This window comes from Heteronotia binoei, chromosome 17 (assembly GCF_032191835.1).
Source record: "Heteronotia binoei isolate CCM8104 ecotype False Entrance Well chromosome 17, APGP_CSIRO_Hbin_v1, whole genome shotgun sequence".
Lineage (NCBI taxonomy): Eukaryota > Metazoa > Chordata > Lepidosauria > Squamata > Gekkonidae > Heteronotia > Heteronotia binoei.
The window spans coordinates 31,714,536-31,733,901 of record NC_083239.1 but is presented as its reverse complement, the minus strand read 5'-3'; the positions used below and the strand labels follow the sequence as shown (position 1 = coordinate 31,733,901).

Here is a 19,366-nt window from a genome sequence, read left to right as displayed (position 1 = left end):
AATACCAGAATCCTAAATGTGGACCAGTCTCCCAATTATAATTTCATTTATTCACTTGGATACAGTCTCCTGGGTCAAAAGTGCAGAGGGAAATGAGTTATGACAAAAATACAGTGCATTGAAAACTGTACAGGATCACGTCTCTGTAAGGCTGCCCATTCAGAGTTGGGAAATACCGAGAGGCTGGGAGCGCAGCCTGAGGAGGGCGGGGTTTGGGGAGAGGAGGGACTTCAATGGGGCATACCACCATACAGGCTACCTTCCAAGCAGCCATTTTCTCCAGGTGAACTGACCTCCATCTCCTGGAGATCAGTTGTAATAGCGGGAGCTCTCCAGCCACCACCTGGGGGTTGGCAGCCTTAGGTCCGATATCCTACAGTTCGCATACTATAGATCATGATAGCGCTAAAATACTGAGTACTCAGTGGGAGACCAATCAGCCGCCTGTTTGAACTGATACACTTGTGGATTATCAGACCACATGGGGTCATGATTTCTACAGTTTAATACAAGAAAGAGTATTGAATTAATGTCTTAGTACCTATAATCAGATCTTCTCGGAGCGTCCTGCGGAACGGAATTGTCCTCGGATTGAATTAGAGAGTTCTTTAAACTTCTGCTGTCCAAATCCTCAGACTTCTGCCTGTGTCTGCGCAAAAGCCATGCTGTTCAGGGGAGAAAGATGGTGAGGGGAGAGAACAGAGGGAGGTTAATTATTCTCTGTATTTTTAATTAATATTTTGGATTCTGCATCTTATCAGGAAAGATGCCTATGATGTCCTAGGGAGTGTGTGATGATTGGAAGGAATTTAGCACAACAAATGATGTGTTAAAAGCACATGAAATGAAGCTGAGGAAACATTCTACCGCCAGGTCAGCGAGTGAACCCTGAGCTGAATTCTAAATTATGCCATATGGGTACCTGTCTTCTCTGACAGTTGCTTACAGCAGCTTGAAAGGACATTTCATGGTCTAGTGGCTACGGTGTCAGGCTAGGATCTGGGAAACCCAGTTTCGAATCCTCACTCGGCCATGGCAACTCACAGTCGTCACACGCTCTCGACCTAACCTACCTCACAGGGTTGTAGCGAGGATAAAATGGAGAAGAGAATGATGTCTGTTGCTATACCGTACTGCTGTTGCTACCGGCTCCAGTTTCTGCAACTACATCATCCATATTTTATTTCGTCTGCTGTACTTGCAAAGCCCTTCCTCCCCAAGGACTAGGAACATGAATTGCGATGGCCACATTTAAAGGGCCCCACTGCTATATCTGTACATGGTCTGCAAGAACTGTGTATCTCTCCCACCTGTTTACAGGTGGATAACTGAATGCTTGCATCCTGGAATATACCGTATGCTGACAGACATCTCAAAGGCATACTCCCTAACAGACACTACTTGCATGCACTAGGCACGTACTGAGACTTTTAAGCATAGCAAGGAGGCAGAGATATTGTTCCCTTGCCAGGCACATGAGATGTGGGGAGAGGGGATTGTGTGGCTGACAGATGTTCCTGGGCTCCATTGGGGCTTGGTGGTGGAAAGTGCCTTCAAGTTGAAGCAGTTCTGGCAACCCCTGGAGGGTCTTCAAGGCAAGAGACATCCCGGGCTAGTTTTGCTGTTGCTCTGCTTAGCAGCCTTGGACTTCCTTGGTGGTCTCCCATCCCAATACTAACCAGGACCAATGCTGCTTAGCTTCAGAGTTCTGCCAGAATTGGGCTAGGCTGGGCCATCCAGGTCAGGGCCTTCTCAGAAAAATTCTGCCAGGGGTTATGGGTGGCACGGAAAGGCCTTGAGGAAAGACACATTTCATGGTCTAGTGGCTACAGTGTCAGGCTAGGATCTGGGAAACCCAGTTTCGAATCCTCACTCGGCCATGGAAACTCACAGTCGTCACACACTCTCGACCTAACCTAAGCTGTAAGCAATATGTATTGCATACATATTGCGGCCAGGGGAGATAGGCTGGTGGCCAACTCTTGGCTATCTCTGGTTTAGTAAATTCCTGGAGATTTAAGGATGGAACTGCGGAGGGCAGAGTTCAGGCAGAGGAGGGAGCTGAGTGGGGTATAATGGCATAGAATCCACCTGTCAAAGTAGCCATTTACTCCAGGGGGACTGGTGTAGTGGTTAAGCGTGTGGACCCTTTTCTGGAAGAAGCGGGTTTGATTCCCCACTCCTTCACATGCACCTGCTGATGTGACCTTGGGTCAGCCACAAGTTCCCTCAGAGCTGTTCCTCTCAGAAGCAGTTCTGGAAAGAGCTCTCTCAGCCCCACCTACCTCACAGGGTGTCTGTTATGGGGAGGGGAAGGGAAAAGAGATTGTAAGTCACTCAGAGATTCCTTTGGGTAGTGAAGAGCAGGGTATAAATCCAATCTCCTCTTCCTCTTCTTCTTCTGGCTTGGCTTGGAGAAGTGATTTAAAGAGAGAAATGCCTTCTCCAAGCTGGCCAACCAGGCGGTGGGGGCTTCAAGAGCCACACAATATATGTGAAAGAGCCACATGTGGTTCCCAAGCCACAGTTTGGCCACCTCTGCTCTAACCTCTTCTTCTTCTCTGGCAACAGAGAGTCACAATGGAAATGCACAGTGAAACCTATATAAAAAAAAACAAATCAGAGAGGGGTAAGATCGGGGGGGAGGGGGGGGCTGATGACTGCAAGGCGGGAAACTGGCAATCTGAGAGGAAGAGCCCATCTCTCTCCTCCAGACCGTTCACAAGGCACACACACCATTTGCGTTTGGTCTGGACAGTTCAACGTCTCACCTCCTTATCGGGCGTCAATAGACGTGAACTTGCCAAAACTGAGAAGGCACAGCTGACTGCCTCTCCAGAGCTCACCTAACAGGAGAAAGAGATGAAATGGTTGATGGAGCCCCATTGAATGGTCTGCCTCTCTTTCCTTCCTTCTCAAGGTGTCAGAATGCGAGATAGCGCATGCAACTGGAATTGACGTGTGCCAGTTTATCAGACATGTTAAATGAGGAAAAATGACCTTCCGGTGACCACCAGCATGGTCACCTTTCACCCTTTCTCCTCTGCCCTGGAAGCCAAGCTGGGTTTGCAGCTGGTGTGTTTTAAGAAAATTGGAAGAATGATTGTTTGAGACAATCCTTCCTTTGAAGTCTCTTTTTAAAGGGGGGGGTGTGTGTGCATGCCTGGAAGTTATTTGACTTCTGGTGGCCCCTAGTGAGGCTAGGATGTTTTTCAGAGAGAAGAAGAAGACTGCAGACTTATACCCCGCCCTTCGCTCTGAATCAGAGACTCAGGGTGGCTTACAATCTCCTTTATCTTCTTCCTCCACAACAGACACCCTGTGAGGCAGGTGGGGCTGAGAGGGTTCTCACAGCAGCTGCCCTTTCAAGGGCAACTCCTTTGAGAACTATGGCTGGCCCAAGGCCATTCCAGCAGCTGCAAGTGGAGGAGTGGGGAATCAAACCTGGTTCTCCCAGATAAGAGTCTGCACATTTAACCACTACACCAAACTGGCTCTCCATGTGGCTTGTATTGCCTGTCTCTTCATCCCAGCCCTGGTATTCCTTGGTGGTCTCCCATCAGAGTACTTACCAAGGTCAGCCCTGCTTAGCTTCTGAGATATGCCAAACCAGGCTTACATGGGCTACCTGGGTCAGGGTGCCTTCCACAGTAGAGTTTCATTTATTATGCATTTGACTTCATTCTCACCCCTCCTTTCTCCTCAGTGGGCACCCAAAGCAACTTCCATCATTCTCCTGTCTTCCATGTGATCCTCACAACAACCCTGCAGGGCCGGCCCTAGACTGGCACCCTAGGCAAGGCTGACTTCTGGTGCCCCCTCTGCACTGCACTGATAATGTCACCATGTCACATGCAGGGGTACCCCATTTGGCGCCCCCAGAAGGTCAGAGCTCTACACAATTGCAATGTGGGTGAGGCTGAAATCATGCGACCAGCAAAGGTCCCTCAACAGGCTTCCACAACAGAGTGGGGGATTTGAACCTGGGTTTCCTTAATGTAAGAGCCACAAAGAATAAATGTCAGATGTTTCAGAGCTGGATGGAAGGAAAACAGATGGGGAGGGAGAGGTGGAAAGAAAGCAACTTTAACTTTAAATGCATTCTCAAGCCATCAGCTGGCTTGGTTTGGAGAAGTGATTTGAAGAGAAAAATGCCTTCTCCAAGCTGGCCAACCAGGCAGTGGGAGCTTCAAGAGCCACACCATATGTGTGAAAGAGCCACATGTGGCTCCCGAGCCACAGTCTGGCCACCTCTGCTCTAACCACTGCATCATGCTGGCTCTCAATTTTGGCCCGATGGCCCTCCAAGTCCTTGCCAACCTCCCAGCTGAGAAGGGCCCTGAGCTTTTGTTCTCCCCGACAAAGCAAATAGTTGCAAATGAGAGGCTTCTGTATGCTTTTGGCAACTCTGGTCTTAATACAGCAGTGCTTTGCCAAACTTCCGTTGCAAATCAGCCTCTATCTTTTGCAGTGTTGTATGCCTCTCAGTTATAGGGGGGGGGGGGGGATTTGTCTCTTCTCTGACCTCTAAATTTTCCCCACGCAGGCTTATTTATTTACCAAATGTGTATGTTGCCTCACCAGAGACCTGCTTTCGAAGCAGATTGCAAAGGAAAACGATCCCATAAAAACATAAGGATGACGATGTAAAAATTAATAATAATAAACAAGCCAGGGCATAAAGTATTCTGGGCAAGTTGGGTGGATTTTAAAAGCCCCGAATGCTACTTTTGTGCCTTGCAGGGCAATTCACAAAACAGAATAGATGCATATAACTTTTTTTTAAAAAAAAACCCTCTTAGAATAAACACCAACTGCCCCTTATTTTACCATGGAGAGTGGTTGTGTTCCTGTGCATGGTAAATCACACCGCATCTATTTTGCCATGGGGGAAATTTAAGGAACGCCTTCTTTTCTAAAGCGAAGTTAGTGGGCATGCATGTAAGTTTACCAGCTTTCCTTCTATTCCTCCTGGCCGGGCTGTTAACTGCTTGGTGAGGTAGCAATTTGGCTTCGAGCGGGACGTGCTCTATAATAACGAACTGACTATCTTGGGGATTCTTAATTGTTAACAAAGGGAAATGGTTCCGGTCATCTTACTTGCCTGCAGAATCCATACAAGACAGAACATGGCACAGTAAATGATTACTAGAGAGCCAGTTTGGTGCAGTGGTTAAATGCGTGGACTCTTACCTGGGAGAGCCGGGTTTGATTCCCCACTCCTCCACTTGCAGCTGCTGAAATGGCCTTGGGTCAGCCATAGCTCTTGCAGAGGTTGTCCTTGAAACGGCAGCTGCTGTGAGAGCCCTCTCAGCCCCACCCACCTCACATGGTGTCTGTTGTGGGGGGAGAAGATATAGAAGATTGTAAGCCTCTGAGTCTCTGATTCAGAGAGAAGGGCGGGGTATAAATCTGCAATTCTTCTACTACTACTACATGGAGATCAGTAGGCACTACCTGGAGTCTGGCAACCCTCGGAGATCAGCAATATGTGAAGAGAGTGTGTTTGCATCTGTGAAATGTCAACAGGGACCCTCTTTGGGGTTGGCTAGACTTGATTTTGGTTCAGAGGGAAGTTACTGGGTCAAATGGAGACCACCGGAGCTCCGCTGCCATCTGGGAAGCCCCCTGGGGCAAACGTATGGGTCCACGCCAGTTTTGTGCCCAGCCCACAATGCATGCATTAGGCTGTTGAGAGGATGGGCAGATGTGCACAGGGGATTTTCATAGGCCTTGCGATTCAGGGCAGGGGGGAACAGAAGCGCAGAGTGGCCAGCTTTAGCGGAGACAAATGCAGAAAATTAACATCTGTTGGCTTCTGGGGATGACCTAATTTCTGGCAGCTGAGCTGGTGCCAGGCAGCTATGGCAATATATTGCCGGGGTGTGCAAAGCTCAGTGGCGAGCCCCTCGGCACAAAGGGCTGGTGAACGAGGGAGGTGTGCCCTTGCCACCAAGATCTGTCAGTGCCACACAGCAAGGCGTCTGATGGCTTCTTCCAGTCGGGCAATGAGAAGGTCAACTGAGAGCCAGGGTAACTTGCTATAGTGGAATACAGGGCTTTTTTTGTAGTAGGAACTCCTTTGCTTATTAGGCCACATCCCTCTTATGTAGCCAGTCCTCCAAGAGCTTACCAGGTTCTTCTTACAGGGCCTACTGTAAGCTCTTGGAGGAATGGCTGCATCAGGGCTGTGGGGCCTAATATGCAAAGGAGTTCCTGCTACAAAAAAAGCCCTGGCTGGATACAAATAAATGAAGCTGCCTTGGTTTATTAGGGTTCGTATTGGCTCTGACTTGAATGGCCCAAGCTAGCCAGATCTCAGAAGCTGAGCGGGATGGGTCTTGATTAGTACTTGGATGGGAGACCACCAAATATTCAGGCTCTGCTACGCAGAGGCAGGCAACGGCGAACCACCTCTGAACACCTCTTGCCTTGAAAACCCTGTGGGATCATTGTAAGTTGGCTGCAACGTGATGGTACATTCCGCCACCCCCATATTGGTTCAGTGTGGTGGAGCACCTGCTTGGCATGCAGAAGGCCCCAGGTTCAGTCCCTGGCATCTCCAGTTGAAAGGACCAGACTGTAGCTGTTGAGAAAGACCTCAACCTGAGTCCCAGGACAGCAGCTGCCAGTCGGAGTAGAAAATTTATTTATTTATATCCCGCCCTCCCTGCCAGAGCAGGCTCAGGGCGGCTCACAACAAATACTGACTGTGATGGACCAAGTGTCTGATTCATATTCATACATCTATCCACCTGGTGGTAGTCAAATTCTTCTATAGCTTCTGCTACCTGATCCTTTTAGCTGGAGATGCGGGGGGTTGAACTTGGAACTTTCCGCATGCAAGCCAATGCTCTGCCAATGAGCCACAGCCCTTCTCCTGAACAAGAGCACAGGAAGCTGCATTCTACTCAGTCAGCCCATTGGTTTATTGAAGTCAGTATTGTCTCTGATCGACAGCAGCTCTCCAAGGTTTCAGGAAGAATCATAGAATCATAAGAGTTGGAAGGGATCTCTAGGGTCATCTAGTCCAACCCTCTGCACAGTGCAGGAATCTCACAAACACTCTTTTCCTACATTTGCTATCATGCATTGCTTTGCTGGAGGAGAAGCCATTTAGGAGATTACTTCCTCTGAATATGAAGGCCGCCTTCTGTCACCTTGGGTAGTAGCCATCAATGGACCTCTCTTCCATAACAGAGCCAGTTTGGTGTAGTGGTTAAGTGTGCGGACTCTTATCTGGGAGAACCGGGTTTGATTCCCCACTCCTCCACTTGCAGCTGCTGGAATGGCCTTGGATCAGCCATAGCTCTCACAGGAGTCGTCCTTGAAAGGGCAGCTGCTGTCAGAGCTCTATCAGCCTCACTCACCTCACAGGGTGTCTGTTGTGGGGGAGGAAGGTAAAGGAGATAGTGAGCTGCTCTGAGATTCAGAGTGGAGGGTGGGATAGTCAGTCAGTCAGTGTTTATTATAACAGTCATAAACCAGGTGCAGTGGAGGGCGGGATATAAATCCAGTATCTTCTATCTTCTAATATGTGCCTATTTCTCCCTTAAAAGCCTTCCACGTTAATGGCCAGTCACCATCAGGGGTGGCCCTCCCACTAGCCAAACTAGGCAATTGCCTCAGTCACCAGCCTTCTGGGGACACATAATTGGGTGCCCCCATGTGACTCAGATAGTTAGCCTTGTCTAGGGTATTAGACAATCTAGAGCCAGTCATGGTCACTATACATCCTGAGGCAGTAAATTCCACAAGAATGATCTGTCCTTGAACCAAGTAGTACTACTGTGGCCCTGATTTACAGCAATAGCCGAGCATCTACCTTCCCGGGGAAATCCAGGTACATACAGGAATCTTCCTCAGTTACTAAGCAGAAACCAGAGTTTAGGGGGTTACTGAACCAAAGGGGTAGCGTGAGGTCCAGGCTTCCAGAAGTTTTGGCAGAGCTCTAGAGCATGAGGGGTGCATCCCAGACAGGCTGGGGGATGGCTGGGTGGCGGAACTGATGGCAATTGAATGAAGCCCGGATACAAAGCTGCTATTGTCCAGCTGCCGGCTCACACACTCACAAGCTGCCAGCTCTGGTAACCTGCTCCCCCTTTGCCCGATTTGCAAAACGACAATATGAGATTTGTGGCGCGCGCACTCCTGCAAGGGCGCTGCTGTCGTTTTCCACTTCCGCTGGCTCATCTCAGAATGGGGTTCTTCCCAAATAAGAAACTTAAAACAACTGGGGCAGGGGGGTATTGAACCCAGATCTTACCAAGCACAGAACTGCCTCGCCACCTCCAGTTAGTCAATATGGCATAGACGAGAATCAAGACTGTGCAAAGCTGGATATCATGGGATGCCCCTGTGAAATGACTCGTCTACAACTGTGTTATCCCTAAAGCAAAAGCCAGGAAAACAGTTAAGGGTGCCAAACCTCCAGGCAGGGCCTGGTGATCTCCTGGAATCACAGCCAGGGCTTCTTTTTTTTTTGTAGCAGGAAGACCTTTGCATATTAGGTCACACACCCCTGATGTAGCCAATCCTCCTGAAGCTTACAGTAGGCCCTGTACTAAGAGCCCTATAAGCTCTTGGAGGATTGGCTACATCAGGGAGGTGTGGCCTAATATGCAAAGAAGTTCCTGCTACAAAAAGCCAATTACAGCTGTTCCCCCAGATGACACAGCTCAGTTCCCCTGGAGAAAATGGCTACTTTGGAGGGCAGACTCTCGGGCATTATACCCCACTGAGTTCCCTCCTTTCCCCAGAACTCATCCTTCCCAGCTGCACCCCCCCCCCCAACTTTCCAGGGGTTTCCCAACCCAGAGTTGTCAGCCCTAAACACAATCCATGTAACACGAAGCGAACCCCCGTCTGTGTTTGTGTTCCTTTGCCCTTCAGCGACTTGTCAAAATGCGTTATCCCTGTACCTTTTCTGTCAACCCACCCCTCAGCCAGATCCTTACTGGGAAAGCCCCTGCCAGTTTACGCCACGATAAATCCGTCAATCTTTGAAGTGTGAGCTTTCAGGCCTCGAATGTTTCTGATTTTTACCTTTTAAAAAAGCACACAGAGAGAGGCTTGATTGGAGAGGGGAAGGGAGGGGCGCAACTTCTTTTAAGCCTCGCATGCTTTTCTGAACATTTCTTTGCCCGGGTCCTCATTGTAGGCCCTTCCCTTAATTATGCCGCCTGGCGGGGAATCCGCTTCGCCACTGTGTCACCGCAGGCTAAGGGAATATCAAGCAAAAAGCCACAACATCCGGCGCTGCAAAGAAACGCCAGCCCCCTGATTGGCTTTATTTTGTGTGTGCGCGCACGTTTGCAGTTCTCTCTTCTTGGAGGGGAGGATTTTTGTCTTCTGTAGTTCGAAGGGGGGTAGAGGAGGTGGGTTTTCCCGCTGACTTCTCAGCAGAGAGGCAGAGCAAAGCTATCAGCCGAGCGCATGGCGCCTTCTAGGCCCCGGGTCCTGCTGGTAGGGGGACCCTTTTGTCGAGGGCAGGAGCGGGGCGGCGGAGGGAACCGAGGGGACCTGTTTAGTCCGGCCTCTAATTGGCTCCCGAAGGTGAGCTGGGCTTTGAAGCCCCTCTGGGTCTTTTGGCTTCTTCCTCTTTCGGGGGGGGGGGGGGACTCTGCCGAGGGGGGAGGAGGAGGCGCCCACTCGCCCGCGCCTTCCTTCCTTCCTTCCTTCCTTCCCCGACGCCTTTTCTGCTCCGTTTCCGTGGGGCGGGCCAAGGAGCTTTTGGCAAAGCGCTCTTTTTCGTGCGATCCGGGCGGCTTTCATCTCCCTTCCCCCTGCAGCTCCGGCACAATGGCCCGCCGATTTCACGCCTATTAGCAAGCAGGAATTTAGCGGCTCGCCTTTGCCTCTGCGCGGCTTCAAAAAGGATTTGCGACGGAGCGTGGAAATGCAGCGCGCAGGAGTCCAGGAGCCCGCGGGGGAGATTTTTGGGGAAGGGGAGGGAGTAGGGGAAGGAGGAAGAGAGGAGCCAACAAGTGTGTTGGGAAGGGGAGGGGTGGAGTGTCGGAACTGGAATAAGGAGCACCGGCTTCTTCGTGTGCTCTAACTGCTAGGCTAGCAGCAGTTCCAGACGTCCTGCAGGGCGTTTGAGGGTTAGCAGCATCTGCAGATGTCTTGGCCAATCATATTCCTCCCCCCACCCCCCATTTCACATACGTACAATGTCAGTGGGGATTCACATCCCTTCCCTCTCCCCCATTCGTAAGGTTACTGCCCATGACTTGTTTTGTAGAACCCCATCAGGAATTCATTTGCATATTAGGGCACACCCCCTGACATCATGATTGTTTCACACTGCTTTTTTGCAGAAAAAGCCTAGCAGAAATTCATTTGCATATTAGGCCACACCCCCGGAAACGAAGCCAACCAGAACTAAGTTCCTGTGGGTTTTTGCTCACAAAAAGCCCTGCGGTTGCCCACCCCAGGGTTGAAAAATCTCTGGAGATTTTGGGGTGTTTTCTCCGGGGCATCGATCTCTGTGGTCTGGTGATTAACTGCAATTGCAGGTCTCCAGACTCCACCTGGAGGTTGGCAACCATACAAATGCATCTTTTGTCTCTTCCTGCAAAGGACTGAGGTTGTCAATTCTGGGATGGGAAACTCCTGGAGAGTTGGAGGTGGGGAGCTTGGAGAAGGGAAGGGAGGGTCCCCAGAGCCCATAGAGGCTGCCCTCCAAAATAGCTGTTTCCTTCAGAGGAACTGATCTCTGTCATCTGGAGATTTGGTGGGGGGACGGTGGCTCAGTGGTAGAGCATCTGCTTGGTAAGCAGAAGGTCCCAGGTTCAATCCCCGGCATCTCCAACTAAAAGGGTCCAGGCAAATAGGTGTGAAAAACCTTAGCTTGCGACGCTGGAGAGCCGCTGCAAGTCTGAGTAGACAATACTGACTTTGATGGACCAAGGGTACTGATTCAGTATAAGGCAGCTTCATATGTTCATGGAGATCAGTTGACATTCCTGGAGATCTCCAGCCCTCACCTGGAGACTGGGAACCACAAGGAAGCTACTGGTTCATAAAAAGGTCATGCTCTATATCTTGAGGACAGAACTTCTGCAAAAGAGTGGTGAAGGATCTCAAACGTCGGTTCCCAGAATTTAGGGGAGGTAGCCATGCTGCCTTGAATTAGTATCAAATGAAATGCCCACAGAGAATTCTCAGTTTCTCCCCTAAAATCTGCCACAGTTCCTTCTCATCTTGATAATGAGTCACAGACTGTATCTGAACGCTCATTCCCACATTCAGCTGTATATACAGGACCACTTTCTTTTAAAGTCTGCATTAACCTGGGATTATGATCTCTCTAGCTCAGTGTCTGGAACAGAACTTCCACTTTTCCTTAGATGCATGTGTTTGCTTGATGGGGAATGTCTACCCCCCCCCCCCAATTAATGTCAGCTTGGGAAGTTCCTGGAGATTTGGGGGTGGTGCCTGTGGAGGTCAGACTTTGGGAAGGGCCACTCAGCAGGGATATGATGCCATTCTAGGACTTCCATTTCTCCTAGACCAGGGGTGTCAAACATGCAGCCCAAGGGCCGAATCAAGCCCCCAGAGGGCTCCTATCAGGCCCGCGAGCAACTTCTTTCTCCTTCTCTTGCGTCCTTCTTCATCATAGGCTTGCTCAATCGCACAGGAGCTACGGAGCAAAGCTCCTTCCTTGGGGAGGAAGTGGGGCAAGGAGAGCTAGCTTTGCCAGGCTCTCTCAATTGCACAGTAGAGCTACTGAGCTAAGCCTCTCTTCCTTCTGTTGGCTGAGGCTCAACAAGCCAGTGAGGTGGATTAGGCTGAGTGCGTGTGTTTGTCTGCATCCTTTATAAAGTTTGCATCTCCCCTGCCTGGCATAATATTTTATGACACTCATGGTCCGGCCCGACAAGGTCAAGATTTGGCCCTCATAGCAAATGAGTTCGACACCCTTGTCCTAGACTCTGTGGTATACCATCCCATCCATTCTCTCTGATCCTGCCATTTCTTCTTGGGGAAAAAATCTCTGTAGTCAGGGCCAGCTGTAGACTGTCTGGCACCCTAGGCAAGGCTAACTTCTAGTGGCCCCCTGCACTGAAGACATCACCGAGACAGTGGGGGGCACCCATCTCAGCACCCCCAGATGGCCAGCGCCCTAGGCAATCACCTAGTTTGCTTAGCAGCAGGGCCAGCCCTGTCTAGTCTGCATCTTGATCCATAACTCAAGAATTTCAGGCCCCACCTGGAGGTTGGTACCTCTAAAGGAAATATGTCTGCCACAACCAGCCGCCACCCTGAACAGCAAGCGCACAGGACTGGCAGCGGTTTCCTCTGGGGCAGTGCATCAGGAGGTTATCTGATCCAGCCCCATTGCTGAATCGAGGCACGGCGCAGCCCTGCGGTGGCGAAATTCGCTCGAATGGCAGCAGATGGGTGCCCAGATGGACCTCTCCCTGTGGGCCTTTGACGGGAGCCTTTCCTGCAGCTGTGTGTGTTCAAGAACAGAGTGTGTGCATTTGTGTGCGTACGGGAGTGAGAAAGACAGAATGTGTTGGGTTGGGTGTTTCTCCCCCACCCCGGTTACAAGCGCGTTAAAAGCAACGGAATTTGTGGGGTGTCTCCCCCAGTGAGCATAAAGCTTGCATTTAGAGAATGTGCAAATAGTACAATTTAGATGCTTAATGGAGAAAATTGCGATGGCTGCTGTTTCAGTGTATCCATTAAGGTGATTCTAGGGCCAGCAAAGGCCTTTCCCATTAACATCGCTGCAAATCAGCGCCTGGAGCTGCCTTCCAACCTCTCTGCCATGCCTCTGGCACTTCAGCTGCAGCTGCCGCCCAACCAGAGGCTCCCTGTTGGGTGTCGACTCACCCCTGGCACACATCATGGTCTTCTTTATGGCTTATGACAGACCACCATCCCTTTTAGGATTGATGCTATCCAGGGCATTTTGATGCGATGGTTTGGTGGTTCAGCTTCACCGTAAAATAGGGACGGTCGGGAAGCTCTGAAGCATCGCCAAGGGCCAAGTCTAGCCAGCAGTGAATCTTCTAGGTCCCGAGAGAGAGAGAGAGAGGACTGGCCCTTCCTTTTGGGGTTGCCAATCTCCACGTGGCACTTGGAGATCTACCACTATTACAGTTGATCTCCAGATGACCAAGGTCAGTTCTCCTGGGGGCGAATGACTGCTTAGGAAGGTGGGATTTATGGTATTATACCCCATTGATGTCTCCCCCCTCCCCAAACTCCATGCTTCCCAGGCTCCATCCCCAAAGCCTCCAGGCATTTCTAAACCCAGAATTGACAACCTATAAGTGACCCCCATTTCCCTACCATGGCTTGTCAGCAAGTTTATCGGCATATTTTCATCAATTGTACCCTACAGGACTATTTTTGTTGGAAAAGGCCAGCAGGAACTCATTTGCATATTAGGCCACACCCTCTGACATCACCATTGTTTTGCGCGGGGGTTTCCTAGAAAAAGCCCAGCAGGAACTCATTTGCATATTAGGCCACATCCCTCAACACCAAGCCAGCCAGTTGTCATAATCTGTATTCCTGTGCGTTTCTGCTCAAAAAAAGCCCTGGTACCCTGCCTTTCTTCCCAATGAGTATCCCAAGTGGCTTACATCATTCTCCTCTCTTCCATTTATCCTCACAACAGCCCTGCGAGGTATGGGATCCCAGTATTGGATCTCCCAGATCTTAATCTTGTTCTCTGCGCCGCACTATTTTAGACCCCATTCCCTCTGTGTTTTGTTTTGTTTGGCTCTAGGTCAAGATCTGGAAAGCCAGGCTTCACTGACTGGATTAATCTGTGGGGTTCCTACATTGCTGACCCCCATTAAGCTAAAACCTGTGCAGGGCAAAAAGAAGGGACAGAATTGTTTAGGACCAGTAGGGCTCAGCATGTCAGGAAATGAATTCTTTGCTGTGGCATTTCTGCAGCTGATATAGAGGGATCCATTGAGCCAAAGTTTGTGAAAGGGTGGAATTGGCAGCTGAGGTCAGAACCTGTTCCAAGAAGGTGCCAGGATAGGACCCTCTGGCATTAGTTTCTCCTGGGCAGATAAGATGCAAATTGGATTGGAATGCAAAACGACACCGGTTAGAATGTTTATGCTATTTAAAAGCGCAAGGCTTGGGCCAGTTCAGCATTGCCAACTCCTGGTTGGGAAATACCTGCAGATTGGGGGAGGGGGAGCCAGGGAGGGCAGGGTTTGAGGTGGGGAAGGTCCTCAGCAAGATATAAGGCCAGAGTCCATCCTCCAGAGGAGCTGTTTTCTTCTCTTGTCCCAAGAGCCATTATAATTCCAGGAGATTGCCTGGCTTCACCTGGAGGCTACAGAGCATAGAGAGCAGTCACAAATGAGGTCAAAATGTAAACAAGATAATTGCGACAAAATCCAAACCAAAGTGGGAATCAAACCAGTCCCCAGAATCCAAAGCACCATAACCCACAAGTATACAAGGAATATTCCTCCTTGATGCAGATAGGTGGATACCAGACTGGTTTGATTCCTGCTTTGGTTTGGACCATATTAAATTGAATATTGGACTATATTGAATTTGAGTATTCTATTTAGAGCTTAGTGAATTTGTCACAGATAACATTTTTACCTGGAGGTTGGCAACCTGAGGTAAGTTAAACCACCATCCTATGTGATGTTTGGTGTAGTGATTAAGTGTGTGGACTCTTATATGGCAGAACCAGGTTTGATTCCCCACTCCTCCACTTGAAGCTGCTAGAATGGCCTTGGGTCAGCCATAGCTTTTGTAGAGCTGTCCTTAAAAGGGCAGCTGTTGTAAGAGCTCTCTCAGCCCCACCTACCTTACAGGATGTTTGTTGTGTGGGAGGAAGGTAAAGGAGATTGTGAGCCGCTCTGAGATTCAGTGAAGGGTGGGATACAAAACTAATTTCTTCTTCTGTGTTTGGGGAGGGGTTTGGAAGATGGCATGTTCTGGATACCTCCTCTTTTTTGGGGAGTCGCACTGCTGGTCGCTCTGAATGAAGCAAGTTCTGACTTATGCTGGAATAAATTTTGTTAGTCTTTCAGTTGCCCCCTGAGCTCCTATTTTGCTAGCTAGGTATGTTAAGAGAAGGGGCAGCTGCCAAATCTGCCGCCTTCGGATGCCTCCAGAGCCCATTCCTGTACAAAGAGTTCCCCTTTTAAACATTTTAAATCACTGGAACAATTTTGCAAGAGTAAAATGAGGTATATTTCAGCATTTGCCGTCATTGCGGTTGTCGTCTTATCGGGAGTGGGTTGATTCGATCGGCCTGGAGCATAGGATCAGACAAGATATCCGTTCTGCAAACTAGAAAATAGGGAGGTGTTCATAATGTTGCTTGCAGAAATACCTCAGGTTTCCATTCCTAAGAGCCACTCTCTTCCTTGATACAAATCTCAATTGGTCGGGACGTGTGGAAGACCCAGAACAGAAGTTCTGGCTAGTACCAGGCTTGGCAGTGTTGCTTCGGCCCTTCCAGAGTGATTAGCCAGCCTGATTCCGTTCCCAGGGGGAAGAACCCGCCTGCCTTCCTGACTCTCCTTCCAGCCTTTGTCTGCGGCTCCCTCTGTGTCTTGACCCTCTTGAGGGGATTATCTGGCTGCTCAGCCCCTGGTTGAGTGGGTAAACTTTTAAACAATGGGACAAAAGGCCCGGCCTTATTGGATTGCAGTTAAGCAGGCTTTAGTGAGGAGATAAGAGCTTCAAGATGGAGGGGTCTGTGTGCCAATAAAGGCTCTTTCAGCCTCTTGGATCCTAACAGGCTCCCAGTGGCCAAGGGGGCGGAAGGCAGAGCCTGGGAGGTTGCACAGTGGATCTCGGGCACTCCTGGGGGGCTGATAACCAGATAGACTTCTCAGCATCTGTGGGAAAATGTCAGAAAGTTGTATTGCATTGTTTGTGGTGCGCCTGCCACGGCTTTTATTTGCATCGTTTTTCTAATTCTGGAAAGCAAACACATGAAGCAAATGAATAAATACAGTCCATCTTTCTCACGGTCAAAGCAGACTGCAAAACTGAAGAGCAGAAGAAAAAATGGCCTCCACAGTGACACTCTACGAAGATTCCCCATGTCTCTGTGGCCATGATCGTGGAAATTAGGGGAAACTCCTTGAGTGTCACCCATAAGTGACATCATATACACAAACTCTGCCGTCCCCAGGCACCTCCCTCAGAATCTCTCTGTATTTGCCAAGGCAGTGCTGAAAACCTTATTTACAACTCTGGTTGTGTACTTGGCGCATGACTTGGTGCTGTGTGGAAACCTCTGAACTTTATAGCTGTGTGAAGCAGCCCTCTGTCTCATGTAACTAGATGCTGATTTATTCCCACATAGTCAGCATGGAGTGATTGGAACTCCAGCTGTGTAATTGGAGTTTGAAACATATTTGGGGGTGGGGGGGGGGAATCAGGGGTCAGTGCTGGGAAGGGAGGGACTTTCCTCTGTCCCCACTGTTCCATTTCCTTGCTTGAACATGGTGCACAAAGGCATAACATGGCACTGGTGTCCTCTCTTCCCCGCAACTCATAGACCTTAAAAGCAGTCCAGGGGTACCCTAGGAGAAATGGTGCACTGAGGGAACAGTTTAACTCTTGCTTTGCCAACCTCCGTCTCCCCTGAATAGCATTGCATGTCTGAATGCAATCCCAGAAGTCCAATGTCCCGTACTGTTTGACCTTCAGGCTTTCTTCCTTGTTCCGAGCTCTTTCCTTTGGTCTAACGGCCAGACTTAGTTTTCAGCCCAAAGCTGAGGAAAGGAGCTCTGATGCCAGAAATCCCCAGTTTGACTTGCACGTTCCGATTCTCCTATCTCCACAAAGTTTCCTTCAGTGCATTTTCATCAGGCTGGAAGAAAAGGGGAACAGAAGAAAACCGCTCAATGAGGCCAGCACGGAGCAGAAAACAGAGTCTTGCATTTTTTTTCTCCCTTCCTGGCCCAGGGGCATGTGCAGAGCCTACGAAACTGGCGCCTCAGCAGTCTGTGGCAGGGAGATAAGGCAGTGCCAGGGACCCAGGGGCTGCTGCGTTGCCTCCGAATTTGAAACATGCTCTATCGGTGCTCTTTTTTCCCCTCAGCCCCACCCCCGCTCTCTCCCACCACATTTCTGTGCAGAGGCAAAGAGACTGAAACTGCAAACAGAAGGAACATTTTGAGAATGTACACGTACCTCATGAGCCAGGGGAGGGTGGGCACACACAGGCCTAAAAATTGCTACAATTTTTGAAAACTTCCATGCAAGCAGAAAGCTGGACTCTTCACTTTCCTGGTGGATTGGCTTTCTAGCTGCAGGGAGATAGTTTTTTATGCAAGGGAGCATTTGAAGCTGCAATTCATCCTTGACCTGCTTTCTGAAATGGTACTAGCTGCCTAGTCGCCACAAGGCTCAGCTGTCTCATTGCTCCTCATTAGTAGAGCAGGTCTTAAAACAGTGCCGGATTAAACCTCTAGGCAGTAAAAATCTCAGGGTCCCCCTTGCAAATATCTCAGAGTCAGAATGCCCGCCCTGCTGCCCATGGCCCCCACTGCAGCCTGAGGCACCTTCTCAAAAGCCCCTTTGACAGAGCTGTGGGGGAGAGGCAGAGAGAGGCAAACTTGGTGACAACACCAGCAGCAGCCGCACCAGGCAAGTCAGGCAAAGAGTGGTTCAGGTGCAGGCTGAGAGGGCTGCAAGCGGGGGGTAAATTGGGGGGAGGGAAGCCAGCCCGGGGCCCCTAAAGGCATGAGGGCCCATAGGCAAGTGCCTACTTGGCCTAATTGTTAATCTGGCCCTGGTCTTAAATCAGCTGGGAAAAGCCATGGGCTGGTTCCTGTAGGATGGGTCTATCGATGGGTCTATAGAGCCAGTTTGGTGTAGTGGTTAAGTGTGCAGACTCTTATCTGCGAGAACCGGGTTTGATTCCCCACTCCTCCACTTGCAGCTGCTGGAATGGCCTTGGGTCGGCCATAGCTCTGGCAGAGGTTGTCCTTGAAAGGGCAGCTGCTGTGAGAGCCCTCTCCAGCCCCACCCACCTCACAGGGTGTCTGTTGTGGGGGAGGAAGGTAAAGGAGATTGTGAGCCGCTCTGAGACAGATTTGGAGTGGAGGGCGGGATATAAATCCAATATCTTCTTCATCAACAAAATTGTGAGATGGAGCCTCCTTGTGCAATACACAGTATACCTTTGAGCACCAGGGAACAAAACAAAAGGGTAGTGCTGTTGTCCCCTGCCATGGCACTTTCAGAGGCGTTTCTTCGGGTGCTGTCAGGATGAGAAAGACTGGGATTGGAGCAAGCTAACAGGGCAACTTACGCTTCTCTGCTGTGAAAGCCAGTGTGATGTATTGGTTAGAGTGTTGGCCTAGGGTCTGGCAGACCCAGGTTCAAATCCTCACTTATGCCATGGAAGCTTAGGTGACCTTGGGCCAGTCACACTTTCTCCACCTTCCTCACAGGGCTGTTGTGAAGATAAAAGAAGGAAGGAGAGCAATGTCAGCTAGTTTGGGTCTCCATTGAGGAAAAGGCAGGGTATCAATGCGTTAAAGAAATAAAACAGCCAAGCAGCGTTTGGGCTCTTTACAGCTTTGACTTAACAGCCTTGTTTTTCTCCCCTCTCTCCTTGCAGTGTTGGCTGCCTATTTCTTCCAGCAGCCCATGGATCAAGTGATCGTGTCTGGACAGTCGGTGACACTGGCCTGCGTGGTGATGGGCTACCGCGGCATGGTTCAGTGGACCAAGGATGGGCTGGCGTTGGGTGGAGAAAGAGACCTGCCCGGTATGTTTTGCTGTAGGGGGTTACCACATCCGCGTTGGGAAATTTCTGGAGATGTGGGGGTGGAGCCTCGGGAGGGGAAGGAGGACAGTGAGTTGGAGTGCCACAGACTCTACCACCCACAGCAGCCATTTTCTCTGGGGGAAGTGATCTATGTAGTTGCTAACCTGGATAGCCCAGGCTGGTCCGATCTCATCAAACCTCAGAAGCTAAGCAGGGTTGGCCTTGGCTAGTATTTAGATGGGAGACTTTGACCTCCAAGGAATGCCAGGGCCATTGCACAGAGGCAGGCAATGGTAAACCACCTCTGAATAGTCTTTTGCCTTAAAAACAAGTCTAGCTCGCCACTTAGTGGTGCATAATGCTAGAAGAGCTAGAACTTCTGACTGCCAGACAATCTTTGGATCACCTGGCTATACTACACATACTGCCACACGATAATGGATTGATCTCTGTAGCCTGGATAACAGTTGTCATTCCAGGAGATCTCCAGGCCCCACCTGGAGGCTGGCGACTAGAGGGGGCAAAGGCCGTAGTTGGAGGAGAGCTCATCGCAGGTGGGACTGGCTACCATACAGACTGTTGCTGCGGATCTCATTTTTTGGAGAGATTGATCTTTTTAATTTTTTCCTC

General features: G+C 50.0%; 1 protein-coding gene across 3 annotated transcripts in view; it reads left to right on the top strand.

The window, feature by feature from the left end:
* Positions 1-19,366, top strand: part of KIRREL2 (kirre like nephrin family adhesion molecule 2) — a 48,183-nt gene that overhangs the window by 12,316 nt on the left and 16,501 nt on the right. For all 3 annotated transcript variants that reach the window (XM_060258252.1, XM_060258253.1, XM_060258251.1), the window contains exon 2: positions 18,587-18,736. In XM_060258252.1, the coding sequence (XP_060114235.1) occupies positions 18,587-18,736 (150 nt within the window). The remainder of the gene's footprint in view (positions 1-18,586; positions 18,737-19,366) is intronic.